We start from the raw sequence: 21041 nt of genomic DNA on the forward strand, positions 1-21041 counted from the left end.
ATTTGTGGATTTAATAATAGAAAATCAGAATTCTATGTCAAAGTGAAAATAAACAATGAACCTCTTCAAACGGAGCTGGACCCAGGAGCAGAAGTTTCGCTGATGTCATTAAATTTAAAACAATAACTCCTGCCTCACCTCGCCATTAAACAGGCTGACACGGTGTTAAAAACAGGCACAGGGGAAAAAGACAAGGTGTTTGTAAAATGTAATGTAAACGTGAAATATAAAGAACAAATGCCAAAACAGCTTTCCTCAACATCATTGATAAAAACAGGCACAGGGGAAAAAGACAAGGTGTTTGTAAAATGTAATGTAAACGTGAAATATAAAGAACAAATGCCAAAACAGCTATCCTCGACATCATTGATACCAAAAGGCCAGCTTTTTTTTTGGAAGAAACTAGCTATCACACATTCAACTAGATTAGTTGGAAATTGGATCCATAATGAACGTACCTAGAAGATAAAGACCAGTCAAAGCTGGAACAAGACCTCAAGAAGTACCGGGGGGCTTTTGAAAAGGCCTAAGGAAAATCCAAGGAGTCCAGGCAAAATTACACGTGAAACCAGGCGTTGAGCCTAATTGTCATAAAAGGAAAGATTGAAGCAGAACTTAACAGACTAGTAGATGAGGGAATACTGGAGAAAATCCAATACAATGATTGGGTAGCCCCCATCATGCCAGTGTGAAAAGCCAATGAGAAATTTGAATTTGTGGTGATTACAAAGTCACCATTAATCAGGATTTGCAGATACCAGAACACCCTATACCCAAAGCAGAAGAATTATTCCAAGTCTTGAACAGGGGAAAGAAATTCCCCAAGTTAGACTTAATGCAAACATATCAATAAATAGAATTGGATAATGACTCAAATATGTGGCAATCAATACTCATTTGAGGTTATTCACCTATGCTCGAATACCATATCAGCCGCCCCGGCCATGGACAAATTATTACATGGACTTATTGTAGGTTGCTACCTCAATGACATTATAATTACCAGTGGAGATGACTGAGCACCAATCCAATCTAGAAAACTTCTTAACCAGATTGCAAGAAGCAAACGTCTGGCTGTGCCAAGACAAGTGTGTACTTATTGTACCTTCTGTCACGTATCTGGGCTTTACAATTAACAGTGAAGGAGTATGAATGGACACTACTGGCATCAAAGTGGTCCACAGAGCGCCCTACACAACAAACTAATCCGAATTGCAGTCATTCCTGGGTTTGACGAGCCATTATCAGAAGCACATTCCAAATATGCTGACGCTGTGCAGACCACTAAACCAACTATTTAAAAAAAGACCAGAAATGGTATTGGAATAACGAGACTAGTAACGCTTGAAAGAAATACCAACATCAAGCGACAATATTCTTGTCCACTATGACCCAAACAAAGAAATTACTCTGGTGATAGATGCATCACCAGTTGGATTAGGAACAATGTTGTCACATGTCACTGAAAAAGGGAACAACTGGTGGCTTATGCCTCCTGGTCTCTGATGACTTGTGAATGGAATTATGCAGAACTGGAAAAAGAAGGACTTGCCATAGTGTTTGGCATCAAATGATTCCACCAATACTTGTATGGTAGAAAGTTTTCCTTGGTAACCAGCAACAAACCGCTCAGTTTGATTTTAGGCCCTAAAAAGGGAATACCAGTGCTAGCAGCAACAAGAATTCAAAGATGGGCTATGTTGCTTGCCACATAAGCCAGCATCACAAAATAACCATGCTGATGGGCTATATCGCCTGCCCCTACTGGAAACTAAACAGAAAGATGAGATAAATAAATGGACAGTGGAGGCTACAGCTATCAATCAAGAACTACTTCACCGTTTACCTATTACAGCAAAAACAATCCATGTCTCCCAATAAACCTACCAAATTTCTAGAAGTGGGAGAGCCAGTAATGGCTTTACAAGACTACCAGGATAATAGGGAGCCATGGGTGAGAGGAGTTATCCTTAAAAAAAAATAATCCTTGTTCTTATTCCATACTGTTGGGATCTAAAATATGGAAATGACATATAGACCAATTGAGAGCTGTGGATGATTCTATGGCCACACCCACAGCTTATGATCCTGAAGAGGTCTCAGATGAAATTACATGGGCCCAGGCTACTGTCAACATTCTGGAAATATCTCCAAGAAATGAAACTCCATCTCCACCGAGCTGCCCTCAGCCAAGCAGTCCCACAATTCAATGGAGCACCTCTCCGACTGCTCAGAGCAGCCTTCACCACATTCTGCTCAATCCTGCAGTCCTATGCTAACAACGAGCTTGAATAGTGGTCACCAAAGACTAACTTTTCAGTCCTCACCATCAACTAAGGTATTTCTCCCAAAGGCAGAGTCTGGAGAAGTCTCAAAGTTCCCTGGTGGAGATAATCAAAGAGAAAGATGTCCTCCAGAACGACTGAAAGACTGTGTTCAATGACTTGGTGATCCAACACATCATGTTTATTTTATAATTACTCATAATCTTCGCTTTTAGTCTACGGGCACAATGTAATTATTGTAGATTTAGTAATAGTACTGCCCTTATGATATTTGCACAAATCATTTACTCTTCTGGGAGGGGAAGAGTGTTAGGTATTTATGCCTGCGTGCAAATAATGTTGTCACTCTTTCTTCTTTGTATCACGGGGAACCATTTTAGTTCTGTATTAAAGAATGAATGAAGCCCCACGTCTCAGTGTGCAGTGTTTGTCCTTGAAACATCAAATGCATAACACAAGCCTAGCTCCCTTATACCTGCACCAATGAAGCAATTAAACATACCTGAGTAATCTCAAACACGTGTGAAGCCAAATGTCCCATACATTATGTTACCCTGAAATGGGGGAACAATGTATAAAAAGTACTCTAATTTCACATGTCAAACCAAAATGTATACAAATAAATTTGAATAAAATCTGGAATGTGCATTTTAATCACATATGAATTGCTTGATTACAAATTTTAAACTGGAGCATAGGGGCAAATAAAGGAAAAAATGTCTTTGTCTCACACATTATGGAGGGTCTGTATTTCCTAAAATGCAGTGCATGTGCAATGAATGCAGTTCAAGTTTTTTTAATGCATAAAGTTTTGCAAAACTTCCTTTATTTTGTTCTTTACTTCTCCTTATAAATGTACAGAGACTTTTATTTTGCCTTGGTTGTCTCCCTGAATTGTCTCCCACCTCATCTACTTGTGGACATGCATCATTTCACCTCCTCACTGTTTACAACTTTTTGAAGTTTTGAAATGATGCCCTGACTGCCCAAGTTCAAATCGCTAACATTATAGAAACAACTCCACTTGAAAGAAAACAGAAAATTGGACGGACTGGCTAATTGATCTCTTGCTTTGTTTCTGGCAAAAATGTGTTTAATGTTTTGTAAATTGATCTGGTTATTGATCAGAATCATGAAGGATGGAGACAGGTCATTCACCTCATCAGTATGGTGTGAAAAATAAAAAAATTTAAAAAAAAAGTAAACTGTGGGCATTCACATATTAATCCTATCTTCCAGTATTTGGCCATAGCTCTCAAATGATTCAAGTGCTTGTCCAGATGTCTCATCAATGAAGATGGTGGCTTTGCTTCTACCCCTCTGTCTGCCAATGCATTCCAGATACTTGGTGCTCTCCGGGTGAAAAGTGTCCCTCTCTAAATCGTTTCCATATCTTCTAATTCTATTCACCTCTGGTTAGGGGAAATGATATCTGGAGTCTATTATTTCTACTCTTAATTTTTATATATCTCAATCAAGTCCCCTCCTGATCTCTCCTGCTCCAAGTAAAACCTAGATTCTTCAGTCTTTCCTCTGGACAAAACCATTCCTGGCAACATCTTGGTAAACATAAAGGGGAAGGTTTTTTAGATAACTTTTGCCATTGAGCCTTTAGTATTGATCATTACAAGCTTGTTCTCTTCTTCATTGCATTTGAATTAATTTACTCTATTGAATCAAGACCTCAAGGAATTCTGCTTGCAATAACAGTGGCAGAATTATAGCTTGATTGAACCTCGGTAAGGAACTCGCAGCATGTTGTCCATCTGTTCTCTTTGTAGAAATGATTGTCACTATGCCAATGACCACATGATATTTTGCGAAAATGTATATAAATACAGATTGAAGAGACTGCCATCCGTGCGGTACCGGATGTAAACAGCGTCTTCGTTGTTGAGGTCTTTCATGGCTTGGTTCAGCATCACGCTGAAGAAGATTGAAAAGAGGGTTGGTGCGAGAACGCAGCCTTGCTTCACGCCATTGTTCATGGAGAAGGGTTCGGAGAGCTCATTGCTGTATCTGACCCGACCTTGTTGGTTTTCGTGCAGTTGGATAACCATGTTGAGGAACTTTGGGGGCGGCATCCGAGGCGCTCTAGTATTTGCCAAAGCCCTTTCCTGCTCACGGTGTCGAAGGCTTTGGTGAGGTCAACAAAGGTGATGTAGAGTCCTTTGTTTTGTTCTCTGCACTTTTCTTGGAGCTGTCTGAGGGCAAAGACCATGTCAGTAGTTCCTCTGTTTGCGCGAAAGCCGCACCAAGACACAAGAGCAACTTGTCCGTGAACTACTCTTTGCAGACGATGCCGCTTTAGTTGCCCATTTCAGAGCCAGCTCTTCAGCGCTTGACGTCCTGTTTTGCGGAAACTGCCAAAATGTTTGGCCTGGAAGTCAGCCTGAAGAAACCTGAGGTCCTCCATCAGCCAGGTCCCCCACCATGACTACCAGCCCCCCCACATCTCCATCGGGCACACAAAACTCAAAACGGTCAGCCAGTTTACCTATCTCGGCTGCACCATTTCATCAGATGCAAGGATCCACAACGAGATAGACAACAGACTCGCCAAGGCAAATAGCGCCTTTGGAAGACTACACAAAAGAGTCTGGAAAAACAACCAACTGAAAAACCTCACAAAGATAAGCGTATACAGAGCCGTTGTCATACCCACACTCCTATTCGGCTCTGAATCATGGGTCCTCTACCGGCATCACCTACAGCTCCTAGAACGCTTCCACTAGCATTGTCTCTGCTCCATCCTCAACATTCATTGGAGCGACTTCATCCCTAACATCGAAGTACTCGAGATGGCAGAGGCCGACAGCATCGAATCCACGCTGTTGAAGATCCAACTGCGCTGGGTAGGTCACGTCTCCAGAATGGAGGACCAATGCCTTCCCAAGATCGTGTTATATGGCAAGCTCTCCACTGGCCATCGTGTCAGAGGTGCACCAAAGAAGAGGTACAAGGACTGCCTAAAGAAATCTCTTGGTGCCTGCCACATTGACCACCGCCAGTGGGCTGATATCGCCTCAAACCGTGCATCTTGGCGCCTCACAGTTCGGCGGGCAGCAACCTCCTTTGAAGGAGACTGCAGAGCCCACCTCACTGACAAAAGACAAAGGAGGAAAAACCCAACACCCAACCCCAACCAACAAATTTTCCCCTGCAACCGCTGCAACCGTGTCTGCCTGTCCCGCATCGGACTTGTCAGCCACAAACGAGCCTGCAGCTGACGTGGACATTTACCCCTCCATAAATATTCGTCCGCGAAGCCAAGCCAAAGAAGAAGATATAAATACACAACAATTGTATAAGCATGATAACGTTGCCAGTTGCAAAATTTGTTGTTCAGAAGCATATTAGGTTGGGGAAGATGAAATCAAGAGGTTATCACTTTAGACAGAGAATATAAGAGAAACATTAGGGGAAAGTTCTTTCACTCAGAGTGGTAGGAATATGGAATGAGCTGCCATATGGTGTAGTGAATGTAGATTCAATCTTGAGTTTTAAAAATAAATTGGATCAATACATGGATAGGAGAGGTCTGGAGAGTTATGGAATGAGAGCACGTCAGTGGAACTAGCTAGTTTTCTTGGTTGGCACAGACCAGAAGGGTCAAATGGCCTTTTTTTTTCTGTGCTGTAATATTCTATGGTTCTATTGACACACACACATTTATAATTAGCATAAAAATGTGTTTCCCATTATGAGAAACACAGAATTTGTGCATTAAATACAAGCATTGATGTAAACAATGAAGCACACATTTCTAAGGAACTTCAGAGGAACAGAAATGACAAATTAATTTTTTTTATTTGATTTAGTTCTCAAGGTAGGATGTAGATGTTCCTTCCATCAGAAAACTAAAGCATTCCAAAAATATAGCATATTTATTTCTCAAATTAGATGTAATTTTTTCTAAAGTGATACAGCTTTGAATTTCTGCATTCCATCTTCCCAATGTGAATCCTATTTCCAAGACACTGTAATACATTTCCTTGCTAATGCTATTTTAACAAATTTTGTTTGATATATTGATTTTTTAAAATAACTTTCTTTATTCATTCAACAAAGTTATTGCATACAATAAAAAAAATACATATTATGAATGATAAAAAATTTTCTTTATATGTAAAAAAAGAAAAGAAAAAAGAACTCCCCCCTCCCCCTCTCAGCCTACTCTCTTTAGGAGAGCCAAAGAAAAAGAAAAGAAAACTGAAATATATTTACTAAAATCTAATCAAGGTAAATGTAAATATTCTAAAATATGAAGATGACTAATTAAAAAAAGAATAATTATCATGTAAAACATACATAATTTTTTCCATTACTAAACAAGTTTTCATCTCATTATGCCATCTATTAATATCAATCACATTAGCATTTTTATGTACGCTATACATTTTTTTGCAACAGATAAAGCTAAATACACAAAAGCAATCTGAAATTTATCAATCCTAAATCTTTCAAAGGATTCAACTCACCCAACAAAAATATTGTTCGATCCAGAGGTATTTTGATCTTATACAAACATTCCAAAAACAATTGAATTGCTTTCCAAAAAGATTGTATATGTACACATAACCAAACAGCATTAAAAAATGTTCCAACCGAATTACCACACCTAAAACAAGAATCTGATTCACTAAAACCATATTTTTAAAAACTTTTCAGGTGTTAAATACAATTGATGTAAAAAAAATTGTAATTAACCATTGCATAATGAGCATTTATCAATCTAGTAACACAAATATCTAACCAATCATCCTCAGAAAAAGTAAAATTGATATCCCTTTCCCATTTAATCTTAGGTCTATTCCATCCCTTTTTTTCCATACTTTCCTGTAATATTTGGTACATCAATGAAATGTATCCCTTCTTTGGTGCAATCACAAGAAAAGATTCAAATTTAGTCAATTTAGGTAAAATCATATTTCTACCAAATATTTGTTTTACTAGAGATCAAAGTTGATAATAAACAAATAAAGAATTCTCATTAATACGAAAATCTTCCCTCATTTGATTAAATGATAAAAATTGACCTTCTTTAAAACAATCCCCCAAGTTTTTTATACCTTTAGATTTCCAATGTAATAAACTCCTGTAAAAAAGCAATATCAATCTTCATCTTTTTAATGTAAGCCAAAACTCGTTTATGCTTGATTAGATTATTTAATCCCTGAACATTAAAGGTAGCAAATTTCAAATTCAACATATCGAATACAATTGCTAGATACCAAAAATAGTCATAAAATTAATAATAACAAAGAAAAAACAATCTATATATAGAACCCTCAAATTAAAATATATAGGCCCTCCAAATAAAAATAATATTAGTTAATAAGAGAGAAAAAAAACAACAAAAAAAACTACCAAAAGGTAGTAACTCCCTAAAATAAAAACTGGGTGTGGATTACCCACTAGTGACTGATGACGAACAAAGAAATTAGTGGAATCCCCTCCTCCCCAGCCAGCCAGTCAGAAATATTAACATATTACAAAAAAAAATCAGCCTTGAGATTCCAGTCCAGATGGTGAACTCATTTCAAGAGTAGATGAACCCTTTCCATTCCCGTTCTTTTCATTTCTGCCATTTTGTCCATTTCCAAGTCTATCAGATTTTCTTTTAGGAGATAATGGTGGACTCTTTCTTTGTCCTCTGACATCCAGTAACGTTTGATATATTGATAATTTTAACTTGGGCCTTGTTCCTTCTATATTCCCCAATAGGAATAAATCTGCATTTAGTGGATATACAATGCATGTAACTTGTTCTAAAAAGTTCACTAAATCCACCTAAAAAGGTCTTACATTGGGGCATGACCTAGTTGAATGCAAGAAAGTACCTATCTATTCATCACACCTGAAACATTGATCTGATAAATTTAATTTAATTCTATTCAATTTTTGTGGCATCAAATATAACTGATGTTAAAAATATATATGTTTCTTACGTTAGTAATATTTATCATACAGTCTTGACAGATATCAGACCATCTTTGTTCATCAGTTGTAATATTTTAATCTAACTCCCATTTCTGTCAAGATTTATGCACACCTTGATTAATAGTTCTAGTTTGCAATAAAAGATGCATTGCAGAAGTATTATTTTAGTATTTCCTCTCATAAGAAGAGTTTCCACCTCACTATAAATAGGCAACCACATCTCTAGATCTAGCTTTTCCCTTAAATATCCTCTCAGTTGAAAATAACAGAGTATTACTAGGTATTCCATATTTATTCCTCAGTTGCTCAAATGACATCAATTTGCCTTGTTCATAACAATCTTCAATATTTTTAATATTTAAAAATAGATTGTCCTTTGAAAAAGGTACAAGATGGTTTTGAATTGAATACATCTTGGGCGATGTACTTCCTTTTGTTCTGATTTCATCATTTATCTTATTCCAAACAATAATTAAGTGTTTCAACAATGGTGTCTCTTTAACACCAATTATTAATTTTGAGTCCCATTTATATATAAATTTCTCTCTCTCTCTCTCTCTCTCTCTCTCTCTCTCTCTCTCTCTCTCTCTCTCTCATCCAATTCTATTTTAACCCATGCTAGTTTTTCTACTCCTTCAAAAAGAGAAGTGAGAAATGCCATTTGAGCCACTTGGTAATAAAGTTAGGAAGCTGAAGGCCTCACAATTCATATTTCCACATTAATCTTTCTATAGAAACTCTTGACATTTTACCTTTCCAAAGAAATTTCCTTGCATATCTATTTAATTCTTGAAAAATCTTTGTGACAATAATATGGGTAAAATTTGAAAGAGATACTAAATTCTTGGGAAAAAATTCATCTTGATATAATTAACCCTTCCTACTAATATTATAGGTAAAGTCATCCATTTTTAAAAAAAAATCAACCTTTTTGAGTAATGGGAAATAATTCAATTTATATAAAATTTTTAGATTATTATCTATATGAATCCCTAAATATTTAATCCCATCTTTTGGCCACTTAAATTGAGTATTTCTTTGACAAACTATAATCTCCTTCTGTGAGAGGTATAATTTCACTTTTGTCCCAATTTATTTTATAACTAGAAATCTTATCATATTCTTCCAAATTAAAGTGTAATTTTTGCACAGAAGTTTCACATTCTGTCAAATATCTTAAAATATCATCTCCAAATAAACTAATTTTATGCTCTTCTTGACCAACCTTAAATCCCTTATCCAAATTGCTCCCAATTACCTCTGCTAATGGCTCTATAGCTTGTATAAACAAAGCGGGGGATAAGGGGATCCTTGTCTACTTGATCTCATCAGTAGGAATGGAGCGGACATTTGTCCAATAGTTACTACATTAGCTTTGGGATTGTTATATAATGCCTTAATCCAATTTATAATAGTTTGATTAAACTCAAATTTGTCCAAGACCTTAAACAAAAATCCCATTCCAATCTGTCAAAGGGTTTTTCTGCACTTAAAGCCACAGCAACACTTAGATTTTTTTTATTACTAAATGTTTATACTAAATAATTTGGCCACGTTGTCTGCTGATTGTCTTTTTTACAAAGCCTGTGTCATCCATATTTATTAATTTAGGTAATAATTGTGTCATCCTATTCGCCAGTATTTTAGCAAGAATCTTATAATCTGTATTTAATAATGAAATAGGTCTCTTTATTTTGGTATCATAGTAATTATTGTTATTGAAAATATTTCTGGAAGAGTATGTGATATTGATGCTTGATCAATCATTTCCATAAAGATAAGAATAAATAAACCTTTAAATTCTTTATAGAATTCAGGTGGAAAAACATCTTCTCCCAGTGCTTTATTATTTTGTAATGAACTGATTGCTTCCTTAACTTCTAGTTGTGTAAAATTAGCACTTAATTTTATTTGTTCTACCATACACAATCTAGGAAAATGTATCTAAGATAAATATCTGTCTATTTTATTCTCATCTTTTAAAGACCGACCAATATGATTTTGAATAAAATTTCTTTAAAAATTCATTTATTTCTTGAGGTTTGTAACTGATGACATTAAAATCATTTTTAATTGATTGAATTGTTCTTGATACCTGTTCTGCTTTCAATTGCCATGTAATCGTTCACCTAACTCATAATACCTCTGTTTAGTTCTCATAATCACCTTTCCTGTTCTATAAGATTGTAAAGTTTTATATTTGTTTTTTTTTATTAATAAGTTGCCTATATTTATCATCAGAGTTTCTACTGTGAAGATCTTTTTCCAAAACGTTTATTTCTTGTTCTAATCGGTCTACCTCTTTTATATACTCCTTCTTGATTTTCGAAGTAAAGCTTATAATTTAATTTCTCAAATATACTTTCAAAGCATCCCATGTTACGCATTTATCATTCAGAGTTCAATTTTGCATTTCAGAATAACCGTATTTGTTCTCTAATAAATTCCTGAAAATATGTTCTTTTTAACAATAATGAATTCGATCTCCATCTGTAAACTGATTTCTCTTTATCAGGTATTACAATAATCAGTCATCGAGGAGAATGGCCAGACAACATTCTTACTTTATATTCCACTTCTTGTGCTAAAATTAAAAATAAATCAATTCTGGAATAGGAATCAAGTCTATTTGAATTTTTAAAATCCCTTTTTCTGGGATGAATTTTCAACACATCCATTAAGTTCAAATCCCTCATAAATACCAATATAACTTTTGCTTCTTTAGCTCTTGACATTCCTCTAGCAGTTCCATCTAAAATGGGATCTAAACAAAAATTAAAATCTCCTATTAAAATATTCTCATGTGCCTCTGCTAAATTCAAAAATGTTTCCTGTATAAATTTTTCATCTTTCACATTTGGTGCATAGAGATTTAAGAGTCCATAATTGCAAATATATTTGACAATGCACCATCACATAACTCCCTACAGGATCAGTTACTACATTTTGTATTTTAATTGGGAGTTTTTTTTCCTCACCAAAATTGCCACTCCTCTTAGAATTAAATGAAGAAGCTGCAATGTACCCAACCCAGTCTCTCTTTTTTTCAATCAAAAAGTTATATTGTCTCCACCTTGATATTTAACACCATATATCACCAAAACTTGTAATCAAACTTGGCAAGCTTAAATTTCATTCATCCCTTTGCAATCAGATCCTCAATTTTCTCATCAGCAGATCCCAATTAATGCAGATTGGCAACATCTCTTTGCTGACCATCAACACTGGTGCACCAAACTGCAAGCACAGTTCCCGACTCTATTTTGTGTACATTTATGATTGCACAGTGAAGTTCAGCTCCAATGCAATCTGTAAGTTTACTGACATCTCCACTGTTGTTAGCCCAAAAATTTGAAATGAGTAAGAATCTAGGATGGAGATAGAGAATCTGGTTATGTAATGTGACTTCAATCTTGTTCACAATATCAGTACAATCAAGTAGCTTATTGTGGATTTTAGGAAGGGGAAGCCAAGGGACCTCACCCCTGTCTCCGTTGCTTGGATGGCAGTGGAGATGGTTATTTTATGGGAGTCCAGTGTCAGAGGATCTTCCTTGGACCCAGGAATCCAAAGTAACTGTAAAGAAGGCACAGTAGCTCAACTTTCCAAAAACTCAAGAGATTTGACATATTGTCAAACGACTGGTTGCATCACGGTCTCGTTTAGTAACTTGAGTACGCAGGAATGCAGAAAGCTGCAGAAATTGTCAAACTTCGCCACATCCTTCATGGGAACTGACCTCTATCCACTGAGGATATCTATGTGAGACACTGCCTCAAGAAAGAAGCCAACATCAATAAAGGACCCTCATAATCCTGCACAACCTCTTCTCTCTGCTACTTTCAGCCTGTCGTCCAGCGTCTCTAGGTTAAAGAAAAGTTTTTAATTCAATGGCTATCAAGCTTTTGATACTACTCTGATGGCTCAGAGGCTTTGATAGCTCAGTGGTTAGAGCAGTGGTCTTGTAAACCGGGGTTTCGAGTTCATTCCTCGCTGGGCCCTCATTTCTGTGAGGGGCACTTGACAAAGTGGTGACTCTTTGTCATTCTTATGGTAGACAAAGTTAAAGAACCTCATGTATGTTGCATTCTAAATGTAGTATTATGTGATAATAATGGAACCTTTATCTTTACTCTAACTGACCATAACCTCGTTTGGGACCATCAAAATATCTGTTAGAAAACATGACTTTATTTTTTGCATTACCTGCAATGGAACAGTTTTCTGGCTATTACTTTATAATTACTCTTTCCTGTTTTGGTATATTGTGATAATGTATATTGTTGTAGTTGGTGTATCTTTTGTACTTGTTCAGCTGCAACAAGTGTGGAGTTTGGTACATTTATACATTATTGTGTAACAAATTCTCATTACTTGTTATCCATCTAATTCTATCATTAAAACGTCAATATCATTCACTAAAAACTTCATTTAGTAATAAAGGTCTTCACTGGAACATGAAATTAAATTTTATATCAGTGGTTATCAGTCATTTCAGACAATGCCCCTATTCTATTAAAAAGCATGTGTCAGCATGTACATAAAACCAAATAAACTCCACCTGATGCATGATCACCTGAAATCACTTTTGGATATAAACCTAGCACCACCTACTCTATAGTAGTGAAGAACCTTGGAGAAAATGCAATAGGTATACACCTTTACAAACATTGTGTATCCCACCTAACAATTAAATAAATTGGCTTCAACAGTCCCATAGCTTGTAAAGTACCCATACGTTAATGAAATTACCATGTATGCAAGAGGACGTAGAAATCTAAAGAAGTAATAGCCATCGAAAAGAAATTATGCACACATATTCAAGGAGTTTAAATTTATGTGCAACAAAAATAATTGCATGCTTCTCTGCATGAATGGTTCATTGCTTAATCTGTTTTGTGTGCCTTCTGAATAAAGCAACAATGAAAGCTCTTGCAAGATTCCAATCAAAATTTTGTTTCATGGGATCTAATTTCTGCAAGCAGTACTTTATAAATATTACCATTACTGGTTGTGTCTTGACTTCCAACTCCCAAAGTGTATAGCTGTCATTATTCAGAAATTGATTACAAAAGTAGGTCAAAGGCTTTATTTAATAAGCCTAAATCCTTTGGGCACATCATAATGCCAGGTCTCTACTGCTAATTTCATCCTGTCCTGTTTCTCCTACCCACAACCCAGCTACATTGATGCATTTATTGTTTGCATATATCCATAAGAAAAATAATTGAATTAGAATATCATTTTCTTACTCGGCATTTTTGTCAGAAAGTTTGTGGTAAGAAAAACTAAACCAAACAAACTGTACAATTTCTTTCAACTGATAATTTGTGTTGGGGCATTGGCTTTCATGGTTTCCCCATCAGTTATTTTTCTGATTTCTTTAGACAAAGCAGGTGTCTAAGTGACCTGCAAGTGATATTGATAAGGTCTGTAAAATATAGATTTTGGCAATTCACTGCATTTTTAACTTGAGAGTCATTAATCATTTAAGAAACATCATTTTCTGGACACCTTTTTTCCAATTAGAATGTACTTTTGCATCCTATCCTGGTAGGATTCTTGTGGTTTGTCTAGCCTTGCATTTGCAATTAAGTTTTAATGTGGGCATTTTTTAAAACATTGATAAGATACAAACCATAAAACCTGTTATACTGTGGCTACTGCTGGCTAGACATGCATCTCAAGACTGAACCAAACCATTACCCCTTTCCATGCTCCCCACTCTTCCTGCCATGATCAGTCAATGAGGTTGGTTGCTGTTCCAGTCCGTAGTCCATAAAAGCCTATCAGTTTCACAACCTCAGTTTTTTGTGGTAATTGATGGTGCATCAAGACCATAAGATATAGGAGCAGAATTAGAAAATTCAGCCCATTAAGTCTGCTTCGCCATTCCATCATGAACTGATCTATTCACCCACTCAGCCCCACTCCCCTGCCTTCTCCCCATCACCTTTGATACCATGACTATTCAGATAGCTATCAATCTCTGCCTTAAACACGCCCAATGACCTGAACTTCACAGACACCTGTGGCAGAAAATTCGAGAGGTGACTTGTATCTTCTCTTTAGAAACGAGCTGTCTTACATTTTGGAACAAAATTTAAGCAGGAAATGTCATGTACTAATCAATGTTTTCTAACAAATAATAAAATTATTTTACTCACTGTATGTCTCCATTTTTTTCCAGTTGAACATCCTTTCTTGAATCCAGCTGATAAAGGTAATATTTTATTTTCACTACAATATGAATGCTGATTTGTGAATGTTTAATTATGAATACTACTTTTATGTCAAAGAAACTGAAAAGATTGCCAAAAAAATTAAAGATATGTTGCATTGACTAACAATTCCAAAGATTGCCTATTTGAACCTGTACTGAGAAACAAAAGCATGTAATACAGGCCGAGTACCCTGTATCTGAAAACCAAAAATACCCCAAAACCAAAATTCTTTTTAGTGCCGACATGACGTTACAAGTTGGAAAAAAAAAATTCACCATCTTACTTGCCCATGTGGGCATCTGACTCTCTGTTGGTGCCATTTTGAAGGACTAGAGCACCGGGCATTCATAACAGAACAAAAAATCATCTCAGTTTATAAAATTAAAGAGAGACTTCTATGACAAAAACCATTATTAATGAAGCAGATGACCCTGGAGAAAAAGCCGTTGAGGAGAATTTCTAGTGTTTGATGCTACATTTATCTTATTTTGAAAGCAGAGATCATGTTTTTTTTGGTAAGTGCTAAACATTATTTCATGTGAATTTTCTATTTTTTTTTTTACTGGAACCAACCCTTGTATATTACTGGTCTTGAGGAACCTGGCAGTTTATTGTAAAGACATTACACAAACCTATGAAAAGGAAACAACAGGTTTCTAGGTACATCCTTGTGATTGGGGATGAATAGAAAGAGCCAGTCCACAAATTATTTTAATGTAGGATAGCCATTGTGTTCTAGGTATGATTATACAGCATGAAATCATAGACAGCACTGGTTTTTTTTCTTAAAAAAAAGCTTTTCACATTATTCAGAAAGCAGGATGGAAATCAAGAATCTGGTTGTGTGGTGCCAGGACAACAATCTTGCTTTCAATTTCAATAAGATTCCACCTGCATTGAATTCACCTATTGTTATTGAATGAAGATCTACCGGGACCAATGCCTGAAGAGGGCGCACAAAATCAGTGAACCGATGCGGACTCGAAAGGCCAACATGGCCTGTTTCCACTCCGTAAATGGTTATATGTGCTGTGATGTTTTGTAGCACTAATTGTAACCAGCCTTTCTAACTGGCGTAGATCATGGAAATGAGCTTTTTACATTATTAGAGTGAGTTTAATTATTGTTAGCACCCCAAACTGTTTAAAATCGATTGGTTTTCCATTTGCAATAGGGTAGAACATAGAATGGTTACTAAATTAACTCTTGTGATCAGGCTCTTCTCAAAGACTTATTGCAAATAAATCTTGTTTATCATACAATAATTCAGCAATTTAGAAATCCAGTTTGGTGTTGCCTGCTTTGAAATTGCAGTGATGTTTTAATGTCAAATATGTAGCCATCACTGAAGGTAGAAAACGATGACTTGTAGAGCAGGGGTGGCCAAATCACAGCTTGCAAGCTACATGCAGCTCTTTGACACGTAATTAGCAACTCGGAGAAATGTGTTGGCTGAGATGGGAATCGTACGAGCCAGTGCCCACAATGGCAGTTAGTGGGCATGACTTGCAATTGAAAATATTTGGTAATAATTGATACCATATAAAAGTCTCTTTTACCCTCCCGCTCCAATTCTTGGCCCCCGGCTGTCCACCCATCTGAGCTTTTGATGCCCTGGCCATCTGTCCTCCGAAGCTCCCGTTGCTTTGACTGTAGACTAGGCCCCGGCTTCCTGCCCTCCAGAGCACCCGATGCCTCGAACGAGAACACTCCACCCATCCGAATTACTGCCAGCCTAAATGATGCAGGTACTTATCGGGGTCAAAAGTAGTATGTGTGGAAAAAATCGGCCCCCAAAAAATTGGTCCACAAAATTTAACTATTGGATGCGAGGTGTATGTATATGCTTTTTGACAATTGAAACTAATACAAATTAACAGTAAAAACCTATAACCTATAAACCTATAATCAACCTTTTTTCTTTTTTAGATTATATGTTTAGATTGGAATAGGAGTCCATGTATTATTATTTCTATATGACATGATGCAATTCTAAATGTATATAATTTAATTTATATGGACTAACAATGTATGGTTGTATGATAAAACTCAATAAAAATAATGTTAAAGGAAAGAAAGAAAACTACTTGAATAAATATTATTACATACATGTATTAATATTTATGTAAAATGTAACAAAATGTGCATGCAAGAGTAAAAAGTGTATGTATTTTTTTCATATCTTTCTGCTCTCAAACATCTGAAGTTTATCATCTGTGAAATTAAATTAAGTAATTTTGGTCACTCATTTTGTGAAATTTATTGTCATATGTACCAACGTGCATTTATTGGGGGTTCATTCAGGAGTCTGTCAAAGGCGGGGAAGAAATTCTCACTGTAAGTAAAAGCATTTTCTTAAAGTCCTTCATGATCTCCAGGACCTTGCATTCTCTTATTCCAAAGAATGCCTACATTCTTTCTTTGGCTTGGCTTCGCGGACGAAGATTTATGGAGGGGGTAAAAGTCCACATCAGCTGCAGGCTCGTTTGTGGCTGACAAGTCCGATGCGGGACAGGCAGACACGGTTGCAGCGGCTGCAGGGGAAAATTGGTTGGTTGGGGTTGGGTGTTGGGTTTTTCCTCCTTTGCCTTTTGTCAGTGAGGTGGGCTCTGCGGTCTTCTTCAAAGGAGGTTGCTGCCCGCCAAACTGTGAGGCGCCAAGATGCACGGTTTGAGGCGATATCAGCCCACTGGCGGTGGTCAATGTGGCAGGCACCAAGAGATTTCTTTAGGCAGTCCTTGTACCTTTTCTTTGGTGCACCTCTGTCACGGTGGCCAGTGGAGAGTTCGCCATAGAACATGATCTTGGGAAGGCGATGGTCCTCCATTCTGGAGACGTGACCTACCCAGCGCAGTTTGATCTTCAGCAGCGTGGATTCGATGCTGTCGGCCTCTGCCATCTCGAGTACTTCGATGTTGGATATGAAGTCGCTCCAATGAATGTTGAGGATGGAGTGGAGACAACGCTGGTGGAAGCGTTCTAGGAGCCGTAGGTGATGCCGATAGAGGACCCATGATTCAGAGCCAAACAGGAGTGTGGGTATGACAACGGCTCTGTATACGCTAATTTTTGTGAAGTTTTTCAGTTGGTTGTTTTTCCAGACTCTTTTGTGTAGTCTTCCAAAGGCACTATTTGCCTTGGCGAGTCTGTTGTCTATCTCATTGTCGATCCTTGCATCCGATGAAATGGTGCAGCCGAGATAGGTAAACTGGTTGACCGTTTTGAGTTTTGTGTGCCCGTTGGAGATGTGGGGGGGCTGGTAGTCATGGTGGGGAGCTGGCTGATGGAGGACCTCAGTTTTCTTCAGGCTGACTTCCAGGCCAAACATTTTGGCAGTTTCCGCAAAACAGGACGTCAAGCGCTGAAGAGCTGGCTCTGAATGGGCAATGGAGTCGCAAACTCCATTGTGGACGTCTGCTCAATTATGGTATGTATTTGAGGTCTTTATTCTTCGCACATCCCAAAATAACTCCATCGCGAACACCTCTCCATGTGCCTGCTGAAAATTCACAAATGAATGTAACATGGCTCCTTTTATAATCCGCTTCTAGAGTTTTTCGAGGGGGTTATGAAAAAGATTGATGAAGGGAAAGCTGTGGATGTTGTCTATTTGGACTTTAGTAAAGCTTTTGACAAAGTTCCCCACAGGAGGTTAGGTGAAAAGGTAGAGGCATTAGGTATAAATAAGGAGGTAGTGAAATGGATTCAGTAATGGTTGGATGGGAGGTGTCAGAGAGTAGTGGTAGAAAATTGTTTGTCCAATTGGAGGCTGGTGACTAGTGGAGTTCCTCAGGGTTCGGTCCTGGGTCCACTATTATTTGTTATATATATTAACGATCTGGAAGAAGGGGTGGTGAATTGGATAAGCAAGTTTGCAGATGATACAAAGATTGGTGGTATTGTGGACAGTGAGGAAGATTACTGTAGCTTAAATAGAGATATAGGAAAGCTAGAGGAGTGGGCTGAGAAATGGCTGATGGAATTTAATACGGATAAGTGTGAAGTGTTGCACTTTGGAAAGGCAAATCTAAATAGGTCATATACAATTGAGTAGTGCAGAGCAACAAAGAGATTTACGAGTTATGGTAAATAGTACCCTCTAAGTTGATAGTCAGGTAGATAGAGTGGTGAAGAAGGCATTTGGAATGTTGGCCTTCATAAATCGGAGTATTGAATTCAAGAGTTGGGAGGTTATGATGAGATTGTACAAAGCATTGGTGAGGCCAAATTTGGAATACTGTGTGCAGTTTTAGTCACCAAATTATAGGAAGGATATAAACAAAATAGAGAGAGTGCAGAGAAGGTTCACAAGAATGTTGACAGGATGTCAAGGTTTGAGTTACAGAGAAAGGTTGAGCAGCCTGGGGTTTTTTTCTCTGGAGCGTAGAAGCTTGAGGGAGGATTTGATGGAGGTGTTCAAGATTTTAAAAGGGATAGAAAGAGTCAACATGGATAGGCTTTTTCAATTAAGAATGGGGGATATTCAAACCAGAGGCCATGGTTTGTAATTGAAAGGGAAAATTTATAAGGGGAACATGAGGGGAAATTTCTTCACGCAAAGGGTGGTTGGGATGTGGAATAAGGTTCCGGCAGAGGTGGTTGAAGCAAGGACGTTATTTACATTTAAGGAAAGACTGGATAATTACATGGAGGGGAGAGGATTGGAGAGGTATGGACCAGGTGCTGATCAGTGGGACTAGGAGGGTGGGGATTTGTTCTGGCATGGACTAGAAGGGCCAAACTGGCCTGTTCTGTGCTGTATATGGTTATATGCTCCTGTAGAAATAATCTGCAGCACAGTCTACGCTATTCATGACTTTATTTATTCAAGTTGGATTACAGTTGCTCATGTTTTATTTACCTGATGACCTCTTTAGTTGAGGACCCACTTTTTCCTGAGGCTTTAAACATTTTAAAGAATTTAATTGCACTCCAAGGAAATAGGTAATGACTTTCCTTCTTTGATAATAAGCATCGAATGTTGATTTAATGACATTGGCCTTGCCCTATATCCAAGTAAATGAGAGATTTTGACTCAAAACTAACACTAATAGTGTCAATTTGAATTGTTTATGTAATCAGAAGCCATCTATGTTGTACATTTTCAATTAAAATGGATGAAATTGAATGGCATGCAGTTAATCTTCAGCCCCTGATTGTGACACAACGGACTACCGATGCTAGAATCTGCAAGCAGAAAAAAATGAACTGCTGTGGGAACTCTGCGATAGAGCAACATCTGTCGAGGAACAAGGCTAGTTGTTCAAGATTCTGCATCAAGACTGAAAGTATAATGGGGAGATAGCCAGTGTAATGAGTTGAGATGGAGTGATGAGACAGGGGCTGGCAGAGAGTCGGTGGAACCAAGGGAGTAGAGAGAAATGGGCAGATGGAACCAGGTGAGGAAGGTGAATGAAACTGGTGGATGGCAGAGAGTTGGGGGGGGGCGGGGGTTGCTTCATGAAACAAAAAGGAAAGAAGCAAGGGAGGTGTCACATATCTGAAATGGGAAAATCAAATGTTCTTATCATTTGGTTTTCAACTACCTGCTTTCCAGTCAGAGGAGAGACTGAGTCAGAGGTGGGTCAAGTGTGTCATGTTGGTAAATAGCTTTTGGGAGAGTTTAAAAATGGCGCAGGATCAGGATCTTGGCCTTTCCAATTGGATAATTGAGTTAATGGGCAAGGACCAATAAAGGGCGAGTTAGATAAAGGAGTGGTGCAGTGAAGGAGTGGGACTTCGAGGCTTTGACTTGACAGGCTTTGACGAGCAAAGGTTCCCAGTGAGGTAAGGTTGGTAAGTTTATTTTAATTTATCTGATTTAATTTAAGAGTAGGTTATGAAGGCATTTTGGGTAGTCCTGTGCTCCAATTGCAGGATGTGGAAATTCAGGGACAGGACAAATGTTTCTGATGACAACACCTGCAAAAGGTGCATCTAGGTTCAACTCCTGAGAGACGGTGTTAGGGAACTGGAATTGCAGCTGGGTGAGCTTCGGATCATAAGGGAGGCAGAGGCAATGGTAGATAGGAGTTACAGGGAGACAATCGCCCCAAACAGACAAGAGCCTGCTAACTGGGTGAGGAAAGGGGAGTGGAGGAGGAGACGGTGCAGTGTACCCCTGTGGATGTTACCTCAATAATAAGTATACTGTTGACGTGTGGTGGAGGGGGGTGACCTACCAGGGACAAGTTGCGGTGATCAGGTCTCTGGCACAGGGGCTGGCTGTTTGGCTCAGAAGGGAAGAGAGGAAAAGAGGAGAGCTCTTGTAATTGGGAACGCTGGATATAGGATCAGATTGGAGATATGCTGGACGAGATCAGGGCTCCTGGTTGGTATGTGGCCTCCAAGGTGCTAGGATCAGGGATGTCTCTGATCGAGTACACAGCATTCTGGAGGGGGAGGGTGAGCAGTCAGATGTTGTGGTCCATGTGGGGACCAATGACATAGACAGGAGTGGGGATGAGATCCTGAAGAAAGAATAGTGGTAATCTTGGGATTGCTGCCTGTGCCACGTGCTCAAGAGGGTATGAATTGGAAGATATGGCAGATGAATGCGTGGCTAAAGAGTTGGGGCAGGATTTCACAT

The 21041-nt window shown here is 37.9% G+C and overlaps 1 protein-coding gene across 3 annotated transcripts in view; it reads left to right on the forward strand.

Annotated features, from left to right (window-relative positions):
* rtn1a (reticulon 1a) overlaps nt 1-21041 on the forward strand; it is a 206842-nt gene that overhangs the window by 44942 nt on the left and 140859 nt on the right. For all 3 annotated transcript variants that reach the window (XM_069916313.1, XM_069916310.1, XM_069916311.1), the window contains one exon: nt 14419-14451. Coding sequence is in view for 2 of the 3 variants with exons in the window: in XM_069916310.1 (XP_069772411.1) it covers nt 14419-14451 (33 nt within the window). In the remaining variant the exon portion in view is untranslated. The remainder of the gene's footprint in view (nt 1-14418; nt 14452-21041) is intronic.

Source organism: Narcine bancroftii, chromosome 2 (assembly GCF_036971445.1).
Source record: "Narcine bancroftii isolate sNarBan1 chromosome 2, sNarBan1.hap1, whole genome shotgun sequence".
Lineage (NCBI taxonomy): Eukaryota > Metazoa > Chordata > Chondrichthyes > Torpediniformes > Narcinidae > Narcine > Narcine bancroftii.